Source organism: Bombina bombina, chromosome 5, assembly GCF_027579735.1.
Source record: "Bombina bombina isolate aBomBom1 chromosome 5, aBomBom1.pri, whole genome shotgun sequence".
In the NCBI taxonomy this organism is placed as follows: Eukaryota; Metazoa; Chordata; class Amphibia; order Anura; family Bombinatoridae; genus Bombina; species Bombina bombina.
The window spans coordinates 512816557-512832095 of record NC_069503.1 but is presented as its reverse complement, the minus strand read 5'-3'; the positions used below and the strand labels follow the sequence as shown (position 1 = coordinate 512832095).

Here is a 15539-nt window from a genome sequence, read left to right as displayed (position 1 = left end):
GAAGTTTTTTTGTTTACTTTGGGTATTGAGAAGTCTAAACCTCCTGATGATAAAGCTAACTTCTGTATTTAAGACCACTGTTATTACTCCTGAAGTATTTCCTATTCTTGACACTATCTCTAATGTGATTCCTAAAAAATGGTCTAAGCCTGGTAACTCTTTTCACCTTTGTTCTAGGTTTAAGAAATTGTATCCTTTACCTTTATCCAATTTAGATAGGAAGCTTGAAACTTATCTAAGAAGGGCATATTTAATTACTGGCTATATTCTTAGACTTGTTATATCTATGGCTGATGTTGCTGCTGCTTCTACTTTTTGGTTGGATAGTTTAGCACAGCAGTTGTCTTCAGACTCTAAATTATCTAACATTATTGTTTGACTTCAACATACAAATAATTTTATTTGTGATGCTATATTTGATGTTATGAAGATCAATGTCAAATCCATGTCTTTAGCTATTCTAACTAGAAGAGCTTTATGGCTTAAATCTTGGAATGCTGACATGGCGTCTAAAAATAGATTATTATCTCTCTTATTTGAAGGTAAAAATCTTTTTGGTTTACAATTGGATACTATTATCTCCACTGTTACTGGGGGTAAGGGAGTTTTTCTGCCCCAAGACAAGAAATCTAAGTGTAAATTTAAAGCTCCCAATCATTTTCGTTCCTTTCGTCAGAAAAGACAACAGAAAACCACTCCTCCTCCTAAGGCCTCTGGCTCTAATTGGAGACCAATTGGAATAAATCCAAGTCTTATAAGAAACAAAATTCTACCCCTAATCCTACACGAAGGTGTGGCCCTCAAGTCAGTTGTTCTGGTAGGGGGCAGACTAAAGCTATTTTACAGAGTTTGGACAGACTCTGTCCAAAATCAGTGTATTCAGAATATAATTTCTCAGGGGAATCAAATAGGATTCAGAATAAGACCTCCTTTGAGAAGATTCTTTCTTACCCATGTATCAAAAAACCTAGTAAAAGCTCAAGCCTTTCTGAAATGTGTTTTAGATCTAGAACTTTCCGGGGTAATTATCCCAGTTTTTTTTTTATTCAAATCTATTCATTGTACCAAAAAAGGAAAATTCTTTCAGACCAATTTTGGATCTGAAAACTTTAATTTATTTTGTAAGTGTCCCAACTTGCAAGATGGTGACTATAAGGACTATTCTGCCTTTTGTTCAGCAAGGTCACTTCATGTCCACAATAGACTTACAGGACACTTACCTTCACAATCTGATTCATTGAGATCACTATCGATTTCTGACATTCTCTTTTCTAAACAAGCATCACCAATTTTTCGCTCTTCCGTTTGGCCCTGCAACGGCACCAAGAATATTCTCAATAATTTTAGGTACCCTTTCTATCTGTAATCAGAGAGCAATGTACTGCAGTGTTTCCTTATTGGGACGATATCTTGGTACTAACTCAATCTTTTCATTTAGCAGAATCTCACACTAAACAATTTCTGCTGTTTCTTCAAAGACATGTTTGGAGGATCAATTTACCAAAGAGTTTCTTGATTATTCTGACAAAGGTCACCTTTTTTAGGTTTCCAGATATATTCAGTGCCCATGACTTTATCCCTAATAGAAAAGAAACGTTTGAGATTGGTTTCAGCTTCCCTAAACCTTCAGTCTCTTATCATTTCCTTCAGTGGCATGGAAGTTTTAGGTCTCATGTTTGCAGCATTGGACACAATCCCTTTTGCTTGTTTTCATATGAGACCTCTACAGGTTTGCATGTTGCACCAATGGTGCAGGGATTATACTCAGATATCACAACTGATATACTTAAATCACAACAATCAGCTTATTGTTTAGGGGTCTCCTTTGTTCATCCTACGTGGACTGTGATCACAACAGATGCAAGTCTCACAGGTTGGGGAGCTGTCTGGGGGTCTCTGACAGCAAAATGAGTTTGGAATCCTCAAGAGGCAAGGATACCAATTAATATTAGAACTCTGTGCTATTTTCAGAGCTCTTCCGGATTGGCCTCTATTAAAGAGAGAACCGTATATTCGGTTTCAAACAGACAATGTCACAACAGTGATTATTTTACTTTCCTCTCGTTGCACCTTTCAACAAATACAGCCCTTCTCTTCACTCACATTTTCTTCATTTGAAGCACACCTGATTTGGGTATTCTATCCCCTTTCTATACGTCTTGCAGTCATATTCCGCCCCCCCCTGGCTCCCCAACTCAATTTTTAGATCACTTTGCTGCCTGGCTTCCTTATTTCCTTTCCTCAGACACCCCTGCCCTCATTCTTGGCGACTTCAACATCCCTCTTGACAATCCCACTGCCTCCTCTGCAAAACAACTTCTTCAACTCACTTCCTCTTTCGGCCTGTCACAATGGACTGACTCTCCCATTCACAAAGATGGTCATTCCCTTGATCTGATTTTCACCTATCGTTGCACTATCTCAAATTTAACAAACTCCCCTTTTCCTCTCTCTGACCATCATCTCCTAACTTGCAACATCACTTCCCTACCTACAACTCCCCCTCCCTCTACCCCTCACACCAAACTTCACAGAAGCACTAAGTCATTAGATCTACAAAAGTTCGCTAGCTCTCTCGAACCTCTCCTCTCATGATCCATCACCTCCTTTTCCTGCCCTGACCAATCTATCTGCCAGTATAACTCCACCCTTACATCGGTCATTGACAATCTGGCCCATCCAACCATAGCTCAGAAACCACACTCTCATTCTCAGCCCTGGCATACTCCTCTGACACGGTACCTACGCAGATGTTCCCGTACTGCTGAGCGACACTGGAGGAAATCTCTGAGTTCAGCTGACTTTCTTCACTACAAGTTCATTGTGAACTCCTACTATTCTGCCCTTAATCTCTATAAGCAACAATACTTCTCTAATCTCATCCGTACTCGTTCCTCTAACCCAAAACGTCTGTTCTCCACGTTCAATACTCTTCTCCGCCCACCCCCACCTCCTAATACAACCTCTCTCTCAGCTAAAGATTTTGCCAGCCACTTCAATAACAAAATTGACTCCATCAGAAGTGAAATCAGCTTTTAACATACTACCAATCTCCCACCCCCTCAAAAGCTCACAATCATCCAAAACCCAAATATCGAAAAATGCAGCTCTTTTGCCCCTGTTAACGAGGATGACGTTTCTGCCCTTATACTGTCCTCCCACCTCACCGCCGGAAACGTAAGTTAAGAAGCAGTGGTCTTAAAGTGAAGGTAAACTTACCTTCATGTCAATCTAGTATTACCTTCTTTGTTCCATATCATTAATTCATCATTTTTTTTTTTTTTAAATGGGTCGAATTTGTAAAGCGTTAGAAATCAATTAATAAAGCCTTTATTTACAATAAGATTGATAAAATTGGCAGACATCCCAACTCTCCCTGAAGTTCAGGGTGTCTCCCTGATTGTAATAGCGGCTCCCTGATGCCAGCAAATGGAATGCAATCTCCCTGAAACTCCAAGTACCATGATCCAATGTGGCCCAAATCTGGAAAAGTGTTTCTTTAAGGAATGCCTTTAGTTGCTGGGAAGTTATAGAACCCTTAAAGCATGCATAAGTAAACAAAACCCCCCCACTGATTTTAATAAAATAAAACACAAATACTACCTTATTTACTGCACGTAATTAAACTTTGTATTCTAAAATATTTAAGCATTCAAAAAGCGTTCGATCAATGAATAATTGGTTTGTTGTATGTGTTTGTGCAATAAAGCTACTTTTTTTTAAAGTGACTTTAGTGGGAAGCTACTTTAATGATAAGTCTCTATCTTATTTAGGGTTTCAAGGTGTCCAATATATAACTGGGAGGGGCGCAGTAGCGAATGAAGCCAACTACCTGAAATTAGTTTTTGCAGGTTGGGATGTCTGAATTGATGAATTAAACTCCTATTGATTTGTAACAAAGAAGGTAATACTAGATCGACATGACAGTAAGCTTTGTCCGCCACCTGATCCGATCCGATGATTGACACCCCTTGCTATTGGCCGATTGGCTGCGAATGTGCAGGGGGCATCATTGTACAAGCATTTTACAAGAAATGCTTGTGCAATGTTAAATGCCGGCATCAGGACCGTCTTTAACACAGGGCAAAAGGGGCAGCTGCCCAGGGCCCAGTTTCTGTTGAGGGGCCCAAGAGTCCTAAAAAAAAAATTTTTTTTTTTTTTAATGGTTCATACCAGACTGCTGATGTGACATGGGGAACACATACATTCAATCCTAATACTGTCACAGTCAAAAGTACTCTGTTTATATATATATATATTTTTAAACTGTGCCAGACCGTGCCGGTGTCACGTGACATGCCAAGCTTTTGCCATGTGCTGTTTTAGATGTGCACTGTGCAGCACTGAATGCAAAGCCTTAACTTGGTATCCAGCCATTCCCACTGCATCAGATAAGGTCCTACTGGGGCTACCACTGTTACCAGGTCACTGCTCTGGTGGTGGGGATTGTTTCTGGGTAGGGCTGACTGTAGGCGCATGCAGCAGAAAGCAAGGACGTGAGGATTTGAGCATCTGTGCAGCTGCATACACTGCTCTCTTCAGTCTTGAGGCTGTGTGACTCATCCCACACTGTATCCATGCAGCCTTGGACAGACAGCATCCTGTCTGCTGGTCCCCTTAGCCCTGCTCTTTCTGCTGTGGCCCTAAGATCAACTAACTGAAGTTTGTTAGGGGAACAGTGCTTTGTAGAAAGGTGTCAGTGGGAAGAATAAGTGAGTGCACACATGCCACTCCCCATGCAGCATTGTCTAGTGCAGGGTGAGAGGGAACTTGTTCCTAGCAAAGAAGTGGCATGTGCTGCTGTGGCTGATGTATAGTGTCATGCTGATACTTCACAGATTAATGTAAGTTTTATTTTTATAGTTTTTGTTTTCTCTCTGTCTCAGATTTTACAGATTCCCATAGTAGTTCTGCTGTTCCAGTCAGTAAACTTATACTGCACCTCCATGCTTCCTCCTCAGTCTTTACCTTGCTTTGCTCCTGTTGGCTGCCCTAAATCTCTTTAACCAGCTAACCTCACACTAGAATCACATTCAAAAGAATATTAAATGAATCCACAGTGGAGGAATTTATATATTTATTTACTTATTAGTTCTGCTTAGGTCCAGTTTCACATATTGCAATGTATTTCATTTTTTTTTAAATGATTAGCCCAGCAGTGGATGATCCACTGCTGGGCTAATAATAAAAAAAAATGGATTTAGTTGTTTTTTGGGATGTTGGGGTGGAGAGCGAAATTGCATGGGGGGGGGGGGGGGCCAAGAAAATTTTTGCCCAGGGTCCAGTCAATATTAAAGACGGCCCTGGCCGGCATCTCAAAACAACAAGTCAATTTTTTTTTTTTAAATGCATGGCCTCTCTGGGCTTGTGAAGTCTATCCACTAAAATAAAAAGTAATGCAAACAAGCTCTAGGAAGGTTGTGTCATGTAGTGCCCCCCATAGGTTCAAGGCCCAAAACTTGTTTTATTAATACGTTATCGTAGTACTGTATACATTATAATAACACAAAGGCTACAGAGTAACACAGGTAGCCACTAGAGCTCATTAAAGCCACTTAGGCTTTGCTATCTACATTATATTAAAACGTTTACAGTGTTTAAAACATGCTGTATCCACATAATATGTATTTATTTGTACTTTTTTCTGCATCATAAGTAAAAAAAAAGAACGACTATCACAATTTCTGTACACGTGACACTTTCTAACATGTATGAACTATAGTAGTATGAACATACACCGATTGTAATTACAAGCAATGTCCAAAAGTGGGGGCTGTTTTTAAACAAACCAGTTGGGCGAGTGGTCTGGCTTGTCTTGCCTCATTCAGTTACGCTTTATTCTCTATGGTGCCCGGACGTGCTAGTTGAGAATCACAACATCCGCAAAAGGAGGATGCTGTGAGTTGTACGGATAGCGGTATGGCTCTTTTTCTCATTATTGCTATACATAAGCATTGCGCTATATATCTTTATTTTTTCCACACAGTTACATTTGGTGTGTGAGCTCTAGGAAGGGAACACAGGCACCTTGGTACATGTGCACGGGATAACATTTCTGCAGACAGGCTAATGGTATTTGGGAACAAGCAAATGACGTATGTCATCGCGACGGCTTAAAAGCTATTTTAGAAACATTATATTGTAGGCCGTTGTTCTAAAGTAAGTTTTGTTTCTTTGCTTTTAGAAAGAAAAATCACAAGGAAAGTAGCCTATTAAAGTGTTGTATAGTCACCCTGGTGTGTCAATCAACGGCATGGCCAATTTAAAGCTGTGACACATGATTATTGACTTAACTGAAGGTGCTTTCCTGACTCTCCGTAATCCAGGCTGACAAACCAGTGCATGCAAAATTTGTCAGCAGTGAAAATTAATAGAAACCATCTGTAAACAGTAAATCAGATAACTTATTGTGGTTCTTTGTTTACTGATTCGTTCTTCTCATTTTTAGTGCAGCCTGATTATAGGAGTGGACAGGAGCAATAGGTATGGATGGACACAAATAGGCTGAGGGGCTAATCCATTGCAATCAGCTGCGGACAAAATAATTATTTAAAATACAAGCTTTATTATCAATTACTTTTGTATTGTCTACTGGGTATATACAGTTATATGCCATCTTTCAGACATACATTATTTGCCATTACTTTAGATTGTGGACCACTACTTACTAGTTATGAATGCGATAAACTTTAATTAGAGTACTACCTCTGTATGCTCTTATGGAAAGAATCTACTTTTCCACAAAGGATAAAGAGAAACATATATACATTTAATAATAAAAGTAAATTGGAAAATGTTTAAATTATGAGGGTTTTATGTTAAAGGAGCAGTCTACACCAGAATTTATATTGTTTAACCCTTTGAGTGCTAAGCACTTTCCCACCTGGATGCTAAGATTTTTTAATTTTTTTTTTTTAATTTTTTTTTTTTTTTGAACAATTTTTTTAACTTTTTTTTTTCCAGACCCCCAAGACTGTTGGAATGGTTGTGCAATTACCTTTCCAATGGTGGGTCTTAGAGGTCTGTAGCTGCTTAGATGCCTGAGATACAGGCTTCGAAGCAGCATGCCCCCTGCTCCTATACTTAACATTAAGTATAAATAAAGTTGCACGGTGACGTCATCACGTTATTGCGCGTGACGTCACCACGCAAAAAGGGAAGCCCCGGCGATGCCTGTCACTCTACAGGCAGGATCGCCGGCGTAGGAGCCCCCAGATCTCCCTCAAGGTCGGAGAGTGCTAGCGACGGCTCTGAGCCGTCGTTAGCACCAGAGTGGGAAACTCTGCGACGGCTCAGAGCCGTTGTAAGCACTCAAGGGGTTAAAAAGATAATTGCTTTATTACCCATTCCCCAGTTTTGCATAACCAACACAGTTATATTAATACACTTTTTACCTCTGTGATTACCTTTTATCTAAGCCTCTGCAGACTGCCCCCTAATTTCAGTTCTTTTGACACTTGCATTTTAGCCAATCAGTGCTGACTCCTAGGTAACTCCACAGGCATTAACACAATGTTATTTATATGGCACACATGAACTTATGCCCTCTAGTTGTGAAAAAATGTCAAAATGCATTCATATAAGAGGCGGCCTTCAAAGGCTGAGAAATTAGCATATGAGCCTACCTCGGTTTAACTTTCAACTAAGAATACCAAGAGAACAAAGCAAAATTGATTATAAAAGTATATTGGAAAGTTGTTTAAAATTACATGCACTATCTGAATCATGAAAGTGTATTTTTGACTAGATTGCCCCTTTAACTTCCATGTCCTGTTAACAGATGTAACTGCTTCTTTATGGAATGCATACATAAAATGAGTGCTCTGTTCATTTTGTTTTTAGATATTGTTGCCTTTGAGAGCGCAAAAGGTAAGAGGCAACAATGTCCCGCAGAGGAAGTGAGGATTATTCAAAGGAAAGACGCAGCCACAAGCACTACAAGCGAGATAAAGATGATGAAGTGAGTCCAGGCAGCAGCCGCCATCATGAGCAAGATCACAGTGATAAAAAGAGAAGGAGAAGCAGCAGCAGCAACAGCGATGGTTCGCGCACAGCCTTAGAGATCCAGAAGATCAAACATGTTGAGATCTTGTAAGGGAATAGCTCTCTGTTGAGAAATACATTGTGTCTATATATGCAGGTATAATAACTGTTTGCAAGTTATACATAGAAAAGCTGTAGTTGCAGTGTAATGATAATGTCCTAAATAGTTAGGGATTTTTTGCCAAATAATTGGTAGAGATTATGTTGTGGTAAAAAGTAGAATGGAACTGGGTTAGCTTAAAGGGACATAAACTCATTCAATTCTATTTAAACATGTTGTAATAATATTTTGCAATGTACATTCTTAATTATTTATATTCCCCTCCCCTCTTATGACCCTGACAATTGTGCGTTTTTTGCAATTCCTATGAGAGGTTAACATGCAAACTCCAGGCATCAGAACTCCAATTCTTCTACATTTGACACAGTGATTGCTTGATCACTGTTGTAGCTCATTTTATATCTGCCCTAAATCGGCCACACCAGAGATGATATATTTTTTAATAGGTTTCTCCTTGGACTGCAAAACAGTGCTTGTCTTTTGCAATTATCTAATTAACTACTAGTATATAATAATCATATATAAACACAAGTGTAATGTCCCTTATGAAAAGCTACTGTTTAGGCTGAAAAGATAATATATAGATGACTTTTGGTATTTATTTTTACCATACCCCATCAATTATTGCTACTGTGCAAACCATATTAATGAAAGGTCCTCCAATTATCTCTATGAAATGTCAATATTTGCAATTTGCAATATATCATTAGACTTTTTTGAATATTCATTTGCAAAATGTTTTAAAAATAATTTCGTTATAGATACCTTCTAACAAAATATCTAATAGATTCATTTTTCACAATTTGATATAAAGGAGTCTATTATACAGTATAGTGTAAAATTTTGTTTTCTTTTTAGTGTGTAGATTGCAGATAGTGCTTGACAGATTAGGTCAAAATCTTAGAGCCAACCCATAATTTAGGAGTCAACAGTTTTGGGACACCCTCATGATGCAGTATGTGTGTATGTCTATATGTAAACAAATTATGTATATGTGTGGTGTACGTTCAAAAGTTGTGGGTCACTTATTTTCTATGAAATCATACATAAAATGAGTTTGAATAGGAAATATAGTCATTGAAAATGTTAGAAATAATGAATTTTAAGTGAAATATTGTCCTTCAAACTTTGCTTTCGTCAAAGAATCCTCCATGTGCAGCAATTACAGCCTTGCAGACCTTTGGCATTCTAGTTGTCAATTTGTTGAGGTAATCTTAAAGGGACATGAAACCCAAAAACGTTCTTTCGTGATTCAGATAGAGATAACAATTTTAAACAACTTTCTAATTTACTTCTATTATCTTATTTGTTTCATTCTCTTGGAATGCTTTGTTGAAGGAGCAGCAATGCACTACTGATTTCTAAATTAACACATGGGTGAGCCAATCATTATTGATATATATTTGCAGGCACCAATCAGCAGCTAGAACCTAGGTTCTCTGCTGCTCCTGAACTTGCCTAGATAAACCTTTCAGCAAAGGATAACAAGAGAAGGAAGCAAATTAAATAATATAAGTAAATTGTATTCTCTATCTGAATCATGAAAAATAAAATTTTTGGGTTTCATGTCCCATTAAGAGATTTCAGCTCATGCTTCCTGAAGCTCCTCCCACAAGTTGGACTGGTTTGATTGGCACTTCTTACATACCACACTGTCAAGCTGTTCCCACAACAGCTCAATATGGTTGAGATCTGGGGACTATGCTGGCCACTCCATTAAAGAGATATGAAACCCAACACATTTTTTCTTTCATGATTCAGATAGAGCATGTAATGTTGAACTACTTTCTAACTTCTATTATCAATTGTTCTTTGTTCTCTTGGCCCAAGGCAGAGCATGCTGTGATCTGAGATGTAATCTCAGAAAATGCAGCATGTCTGCAGAAAGAATGGGACACATGCAGGAACTGTTGGCTCCTTTGCTTTGCAATGCTGCTCCAAATCAAGCTCTTCTCTTCAAACAGTGCTGTGCTCTGACTGCACTGTGTAAGTTTTCCATAACACAATGCAGCTAGAGCGAAGCACTGTTTGAAGAGAACAGCCTTTCCTGGTCTGCAAAGCTGTGACTCTTGAATGTAAGACATTCTTTTGAGCAATGCACCTTTTTCACTTCTACATTTTTACCTTATAATTATGTAATGTTAGACCAAGAGCAAAGGAACCAAATTTATTCAAGAGACATTTCAAAAACTTCTTCTAAAATTTTTTTTTTCACTGCAGCTAATTTGCAATGAGATTTAACTGACTCAATATATCATAAAATTGCTTTATTTTCCAGTTAATCAACACATTGTAATTGAGAGGGCACTTAAGCCTTATATAAATTGAATTTCATTTCAAAATGATCTGCAGAAAAATAAAAAAATAAATAAAAATCTCATTGCAGAAAGTTAAAAAAAGTTCTGCCTCTGGGTCTCTTGGTATCTTTTGTTGAAATTCAAGAGAACGTATGCTTAGGAGCCGGCCCATTTCTGGAGCACTATATGACAGCAATTTTGCAACAATGTTATCCATTTGCAAGAACACTAGATGGCAGCACTATTTCCTGCCACGTAGGACTCCAGATGCCTACCTAGGTATATCTTCAACACATATTATGGTAACAAAGCAAATTTGATAATAGACGTAAATTGAAAACTTTTTAAAATTGTATGCTCTGTCTTAATTACAAAATACAATTTTTGGTTTTCATATCCCTTTAAATTCATACTGACTGATTCTTCCCTAAATAGTTCTTGTATAGTTTGGAGCTGTGTTTTTGGGTAATTTTCCTGTTGTAGGCAGGAAATTGGCTCTAATCAAGCGCCATCCACAGGGTATGGCATGGTGTTGCAAAATTGAGTGATAGCCTTCTTTCTACAAGGTTCCTTTTACCCATTATAAATCTTCCACTTTACCACGACCAAAGCACCCCCAGATCATTACATTGCCTCAAGCACTCCTCCAGCATCTTTTCATTTGGTCTGCTTCTCATGAATGTTCTTCTTTGTGATCACCTCAAACTTATATTTGTCTGTCCATAACACTTTTTTCCCCCAATCTTCCTCTGTCTGTGTTCTTTTGCCCATCTTAATCTTTTCTTTTTATTGGCCAGTTTAATATATGGCTTTTCTTTGCAACTCTGCCTTGAAGGCCAGAATCCTGGAGTCACCTCTTCAGTGTTGACGTTGAGACTGGTGTTTTGCGGGTACTATTTTATAAAGTTGCCAGTTGAGGACCGGTAAGGTGTATGTTTCTCAAACTAGACATTCCTAATGTATTTGTCCTCTTTCTCAGTTGTGCACCGGGTCCTCCCTTTCCTTTTTCTATTCTGGTTAGAACCAGTTTGCGCTATTCTGTGAAGGGAGTATTACACAGAGTTGTACGAGATCTTCAGTTTCTTGGCAATTTCTCGCATGGAATTGCCTTCATTTCTCAGAATAAGAATAGACTGACAAGTTTTTTTCTGGCAATCTTGAGCCTGTAATCAAACCCATAATTGCTAATGCTCCAGATACTCAACTAGTCTAAGACTGAAGGCCAGTGCAAATGCTAACATGCAAATGAGTTTTCTAATGATCAGTTAGCCTTTTTACGATATAAACTTGGATTAGCAAACGCAATGTGCCATTGGAACACAGGTCATATGGTTGCTGATAATGGGTCTCTGTACACCTATGTAGATATTACATTAAAAATAAGCCGTTTCCAGCTACAATAGTCATTTACAACATTAACAATGTCTACATTTCCTTTTCTTTTGAAACAAGGACATTTCTAAGTGACCCCAAACTTTTAAACTGTATTGTATATCTGTGTGTTGTTTGTTGGGAGATCTGTTGCAGAACTGCTTGTATGCTCACACACTCCCAGCTTCTTGACCACCAATATGTCCGCAGTGTTACTGACATCTCTGGCCAGCATTGCACATGAAATCAAGTGACATTGACTCGCCCTCCCCATATGTCGTGTTTATTGGCATAGAAGCTTCACAGGAGGTATTAAAGGGGGCTTGGCCAAAAATGGATTTGTAGTATTCTGCTGCACCAGGCTAAATTTTAGGTGCAACTGGCAGTGGGGGCTCCACACCAGGGCCTTATTTTAAGGTGCCAGTTGCTCCCTGATGCCTGGATTTGTTGAGCCCTGGTCTAGATATATAAAGGACATTTGCAACTGCTATATAAAGGAGTATTATACTGTTTGTCTCATTCAGTAAGTCAGTAAGTCTCCACTGCCACTTCCAAGCAGGGTCAGTTTATTCGACAGTAAACTGTATAGCCAATTAGTGCACTCTTTAAACTCCAGCATCCAGCTCTATTTACATTAGTATTCCAGACTGAGGTGATGCAAATACACTCGCTGAGCCTTTTCTGCTTCAAGAAGCTGTGCAGACAAGTAGTGAAGGACGATGCACACTGCGCACAAAGAAACTGTCCCAGTCTGGGTGAGGCCTGTGGAACTTTACATGAGGGGATTTAAAGGGTATGATACTCTTTATAGGGCATTTGGAGCAGCTGTAGTTGTGTCCCAGTATCATTATATCTCATAACATAAGCCTAGTTTTGTTAGCAATCTTTCCAGCTCCACCAGTCTCACTTGTTTCCATGATACTATATTCTATACGTAGCATAAAATAACATAGGAACTGGTAAGGCTCAGTGTAGCGTAGAACATATGCCTCTTCTCATTGGCTCACAAGATATGTTCAGCTAGATCCTGGTAGTACCTTTCTGCACTGGAGCTGACTTTTAATTATGTGTTTATAGTTCGATGCAAGCAATAGTAGAATAATAAAATGCTTAAAACATCATAACATTTTATTTTAACATTTTATTTTTACAATGTTATCTCCTTTTTAAAGTTGTAATGTGTTTGAGTAAACTGCTGTCTATTGTGGTTGTCTGATGACATGCTACAAGACCAGCTGTATACACATTGCCAGCAATTGTTAGTCCTTCCTATCCACACTTATATGTATTTGTTCAGTGTTGTTTACTGTTATTTGTACAGCATACAAATACAAAGGGTATTAGTGTGTTTAAACTTTTAACATCTAAATGATAGAACGGTTCCCCAGAGAGTTTGCAGCAGTATTTGTGAGGGAAGGCGGAATTGGCTGATTCATATTCTGCAACAGTTGTTTTCTTTTTATAAAGCCCATGAGAATCCTGATCCTAGGACTTGTGAAAAATATGTATAATACAAATGTTAACATTTCATCTTAATTTTCCAATATAGATATTGTGCTTTTAGGCTCTGTTGATTATTTACAAATATTTTTTGTGTTTTATTTCAGCTACGAAAAACCTCCCCCAGGACTAATTAAGGTAATGTAACAGAATATATGCAACTTAATTTATTATGCACAATGTGCTCCCCTCTTAAAGCAATGACAACATTTGTGCAGATTATTACTTGCCGCTGCAGTGTTTCTTGGCCATAGACAAGCCCTTTACTAAAACTGCCAATTTCATCAAAGAATATGTTATATGATTTGTGATAGTGACACTTGGCTCTTTTCTTGGCGCCTAAGCAGAGAGTTTGTTTTCTCTGATACAAATTAGTTTGTCCATTTTTGTTTCTGTAATATCTTGTACTTCCAATTTGTGTTATTTTGCTGTGCTTATGACCATCTAAATAACTTTGGCTTTAAAAGTGACTTTCTTTTATTAGTTAGAAAAGAAAGCATTTAAAAGGAGATTAAACAGCAAATCAATGCTAGATAAAAATGCTGTATTAAAATCAAAAGCTTAGCCATAGAATAATATATAGATGTAGTTTTCAGTGTATAAATATTGAAAAATATAAAGTTTTAGTGTCAAGCAGTTGGACAGTTCTAAATGGGTCACTAGAGTGTCCAGATTTGAGTGGAATATAAACACTGTTAAAGGGAACCACAACAGCTGCTTGACATTTTTTATACTAACTTTTTCTGATTAACCAAAATTGACTTTAATTCTGTATGCAGTGTTTATCTTATCACATTCTGTTATATATATAAAAGTTTTACAATTTAAACTTTGATCTGCAGCATTGGATGTGCTATGCTGCTGATCTTGTAACGTACGTTCCACAACAGTGGGTCACATGATGCACACGGCACCTGCTATTACTAAATCAGAGTGAGCCCTGCAGTGTCTCAGAAGAACGGCTTCAGGCACTGTTATGTTTTTAAATAGCACAAGCAGGGAAGGAAGTGTGAGGGGAGAGGTGGAGAGGGAGGCACAGGGGGAGAAAGAAAGCAAACTCACTCTGATTTAGTAATAGCAGGTGCCGTGTGCATCATGTGACCCACTGTTGTGGAACATACTTAAAATATGGCAGCATACATAGCACATCCAATGCTGCAGATCAACGTTTAAATTATAAAGCTGTTATGTACAACAGAATGCAGTAAGATGAAAAGACTGCATACAGCATTGTGAGTTAGTTTATTTTGCACAATTAGAAAAAGTTAGTTCAGAGTATGTCAAGCAGGTGTTGTGGTTCCCTTTAAGTACGAAATATATTCTTCCACATTTAACAGTAATTGGAAAGCCTACCTTTTTAGAACTAATTTACAGGGAAAGGACCAAAATAAATAATGAAAGAATAATGCACGACATACCATCTAAAAGTGTTTATGTTTCTTCAAATGGACATTAACTCGTATTTGCATTTAATTATGCATAATTATAAACAAAAAACCCCCAAAACTTTGCAATGCATTTTCATTATTTATTTTGCCTTCTTTCCCTGTATTTTATATTTGAAAATGGTAGTGTTTCTACTCCCCCCATAGAGGCTGACACTCTTACGTGTTGCACAGTGATTGATTGACACTTATTTGTAGGCAGGTCTATTAAAATGCAGTGGGTCATTTCTAATACACAAATTGCAATGCAAACACCTACATATAAATGTTTTAAAAGCTTTTAAACTATCCTTTTAGTTAGCAATAATTATGTGGCTTTGCAGTTTATGGACATACCACTTGAAAGGCCCTTAAGGGTTATTTTGTTTCCTCCACTGTCGCTATTTAGGGAGATATAAAGGAACTCCTAATCTATCATTACGGTGTATAATGTTAATTGTAATGTCGGAGTTCTGGTGTGTAATGTAATTGATATGTCAGAGTTCTGGATTCTGCAAGACACACTTCTGCTTTTTTGGGGACGGTGGGGAAAAAAAGTTATCTATAAACTTTTTTTTAAATTTAATTATGCTGCAGTTTGCCTGATTCAGCTACTGCTTAAAGGAGCGCACAAACTCTTTTACATACATTAAAATGAGTTCAATATCCCATTAACTAATTTAGACATTTAAAGGACATGGGTTCTGGGTACAAATACAGTATCAGGTAGGCATGTTCAATCGGAGGCCTCCAAATGTTTACAGAAGGCGGCCAAGTGCGGCTTTTGGCACTTTTTTTTTTTTTTTTTAGCCATATTTCTTCTTAAGAAAGTGCAACACACTA

General features: G+C 38.0%; 1 protein-coding gene across 2 annotated transcripts in view; it reads left to right on the top strand.

Annotated features, from left to right (window-relative positions):
• Window positions 1–5850: 5850 nt before the first annotated feature.
• Window positions 5851–15539, top strand: part of RP9 (RP9 pre-mRNA splicing factor) — a 74010-nt gene continuing 64321 nt past the window's right edge. The window contains exons 1-3 of one of the 2 annotated variants that reach the window (XM_053714427.1): window positions 5851–5917; window positions 7843–8091; window positions 13380–13410. In XM_053714427.1, the coding sequence (XP_053570402.1) occupies window positions 7883–8091; window positions 13380–13410 (240 nt within the window). In that variant the 5' untranslated portion in view covers window positions 5851–5917; window positions 7843–7882. Of the gene's footprint in view, window positions 5918–6061; window positions 6160–7842; window positions 8092–13379; window positions 13411–15539 lie in introns of those variants that run through there. The other variant, XM_053714426.1, reaches the window with a different exon arrangement.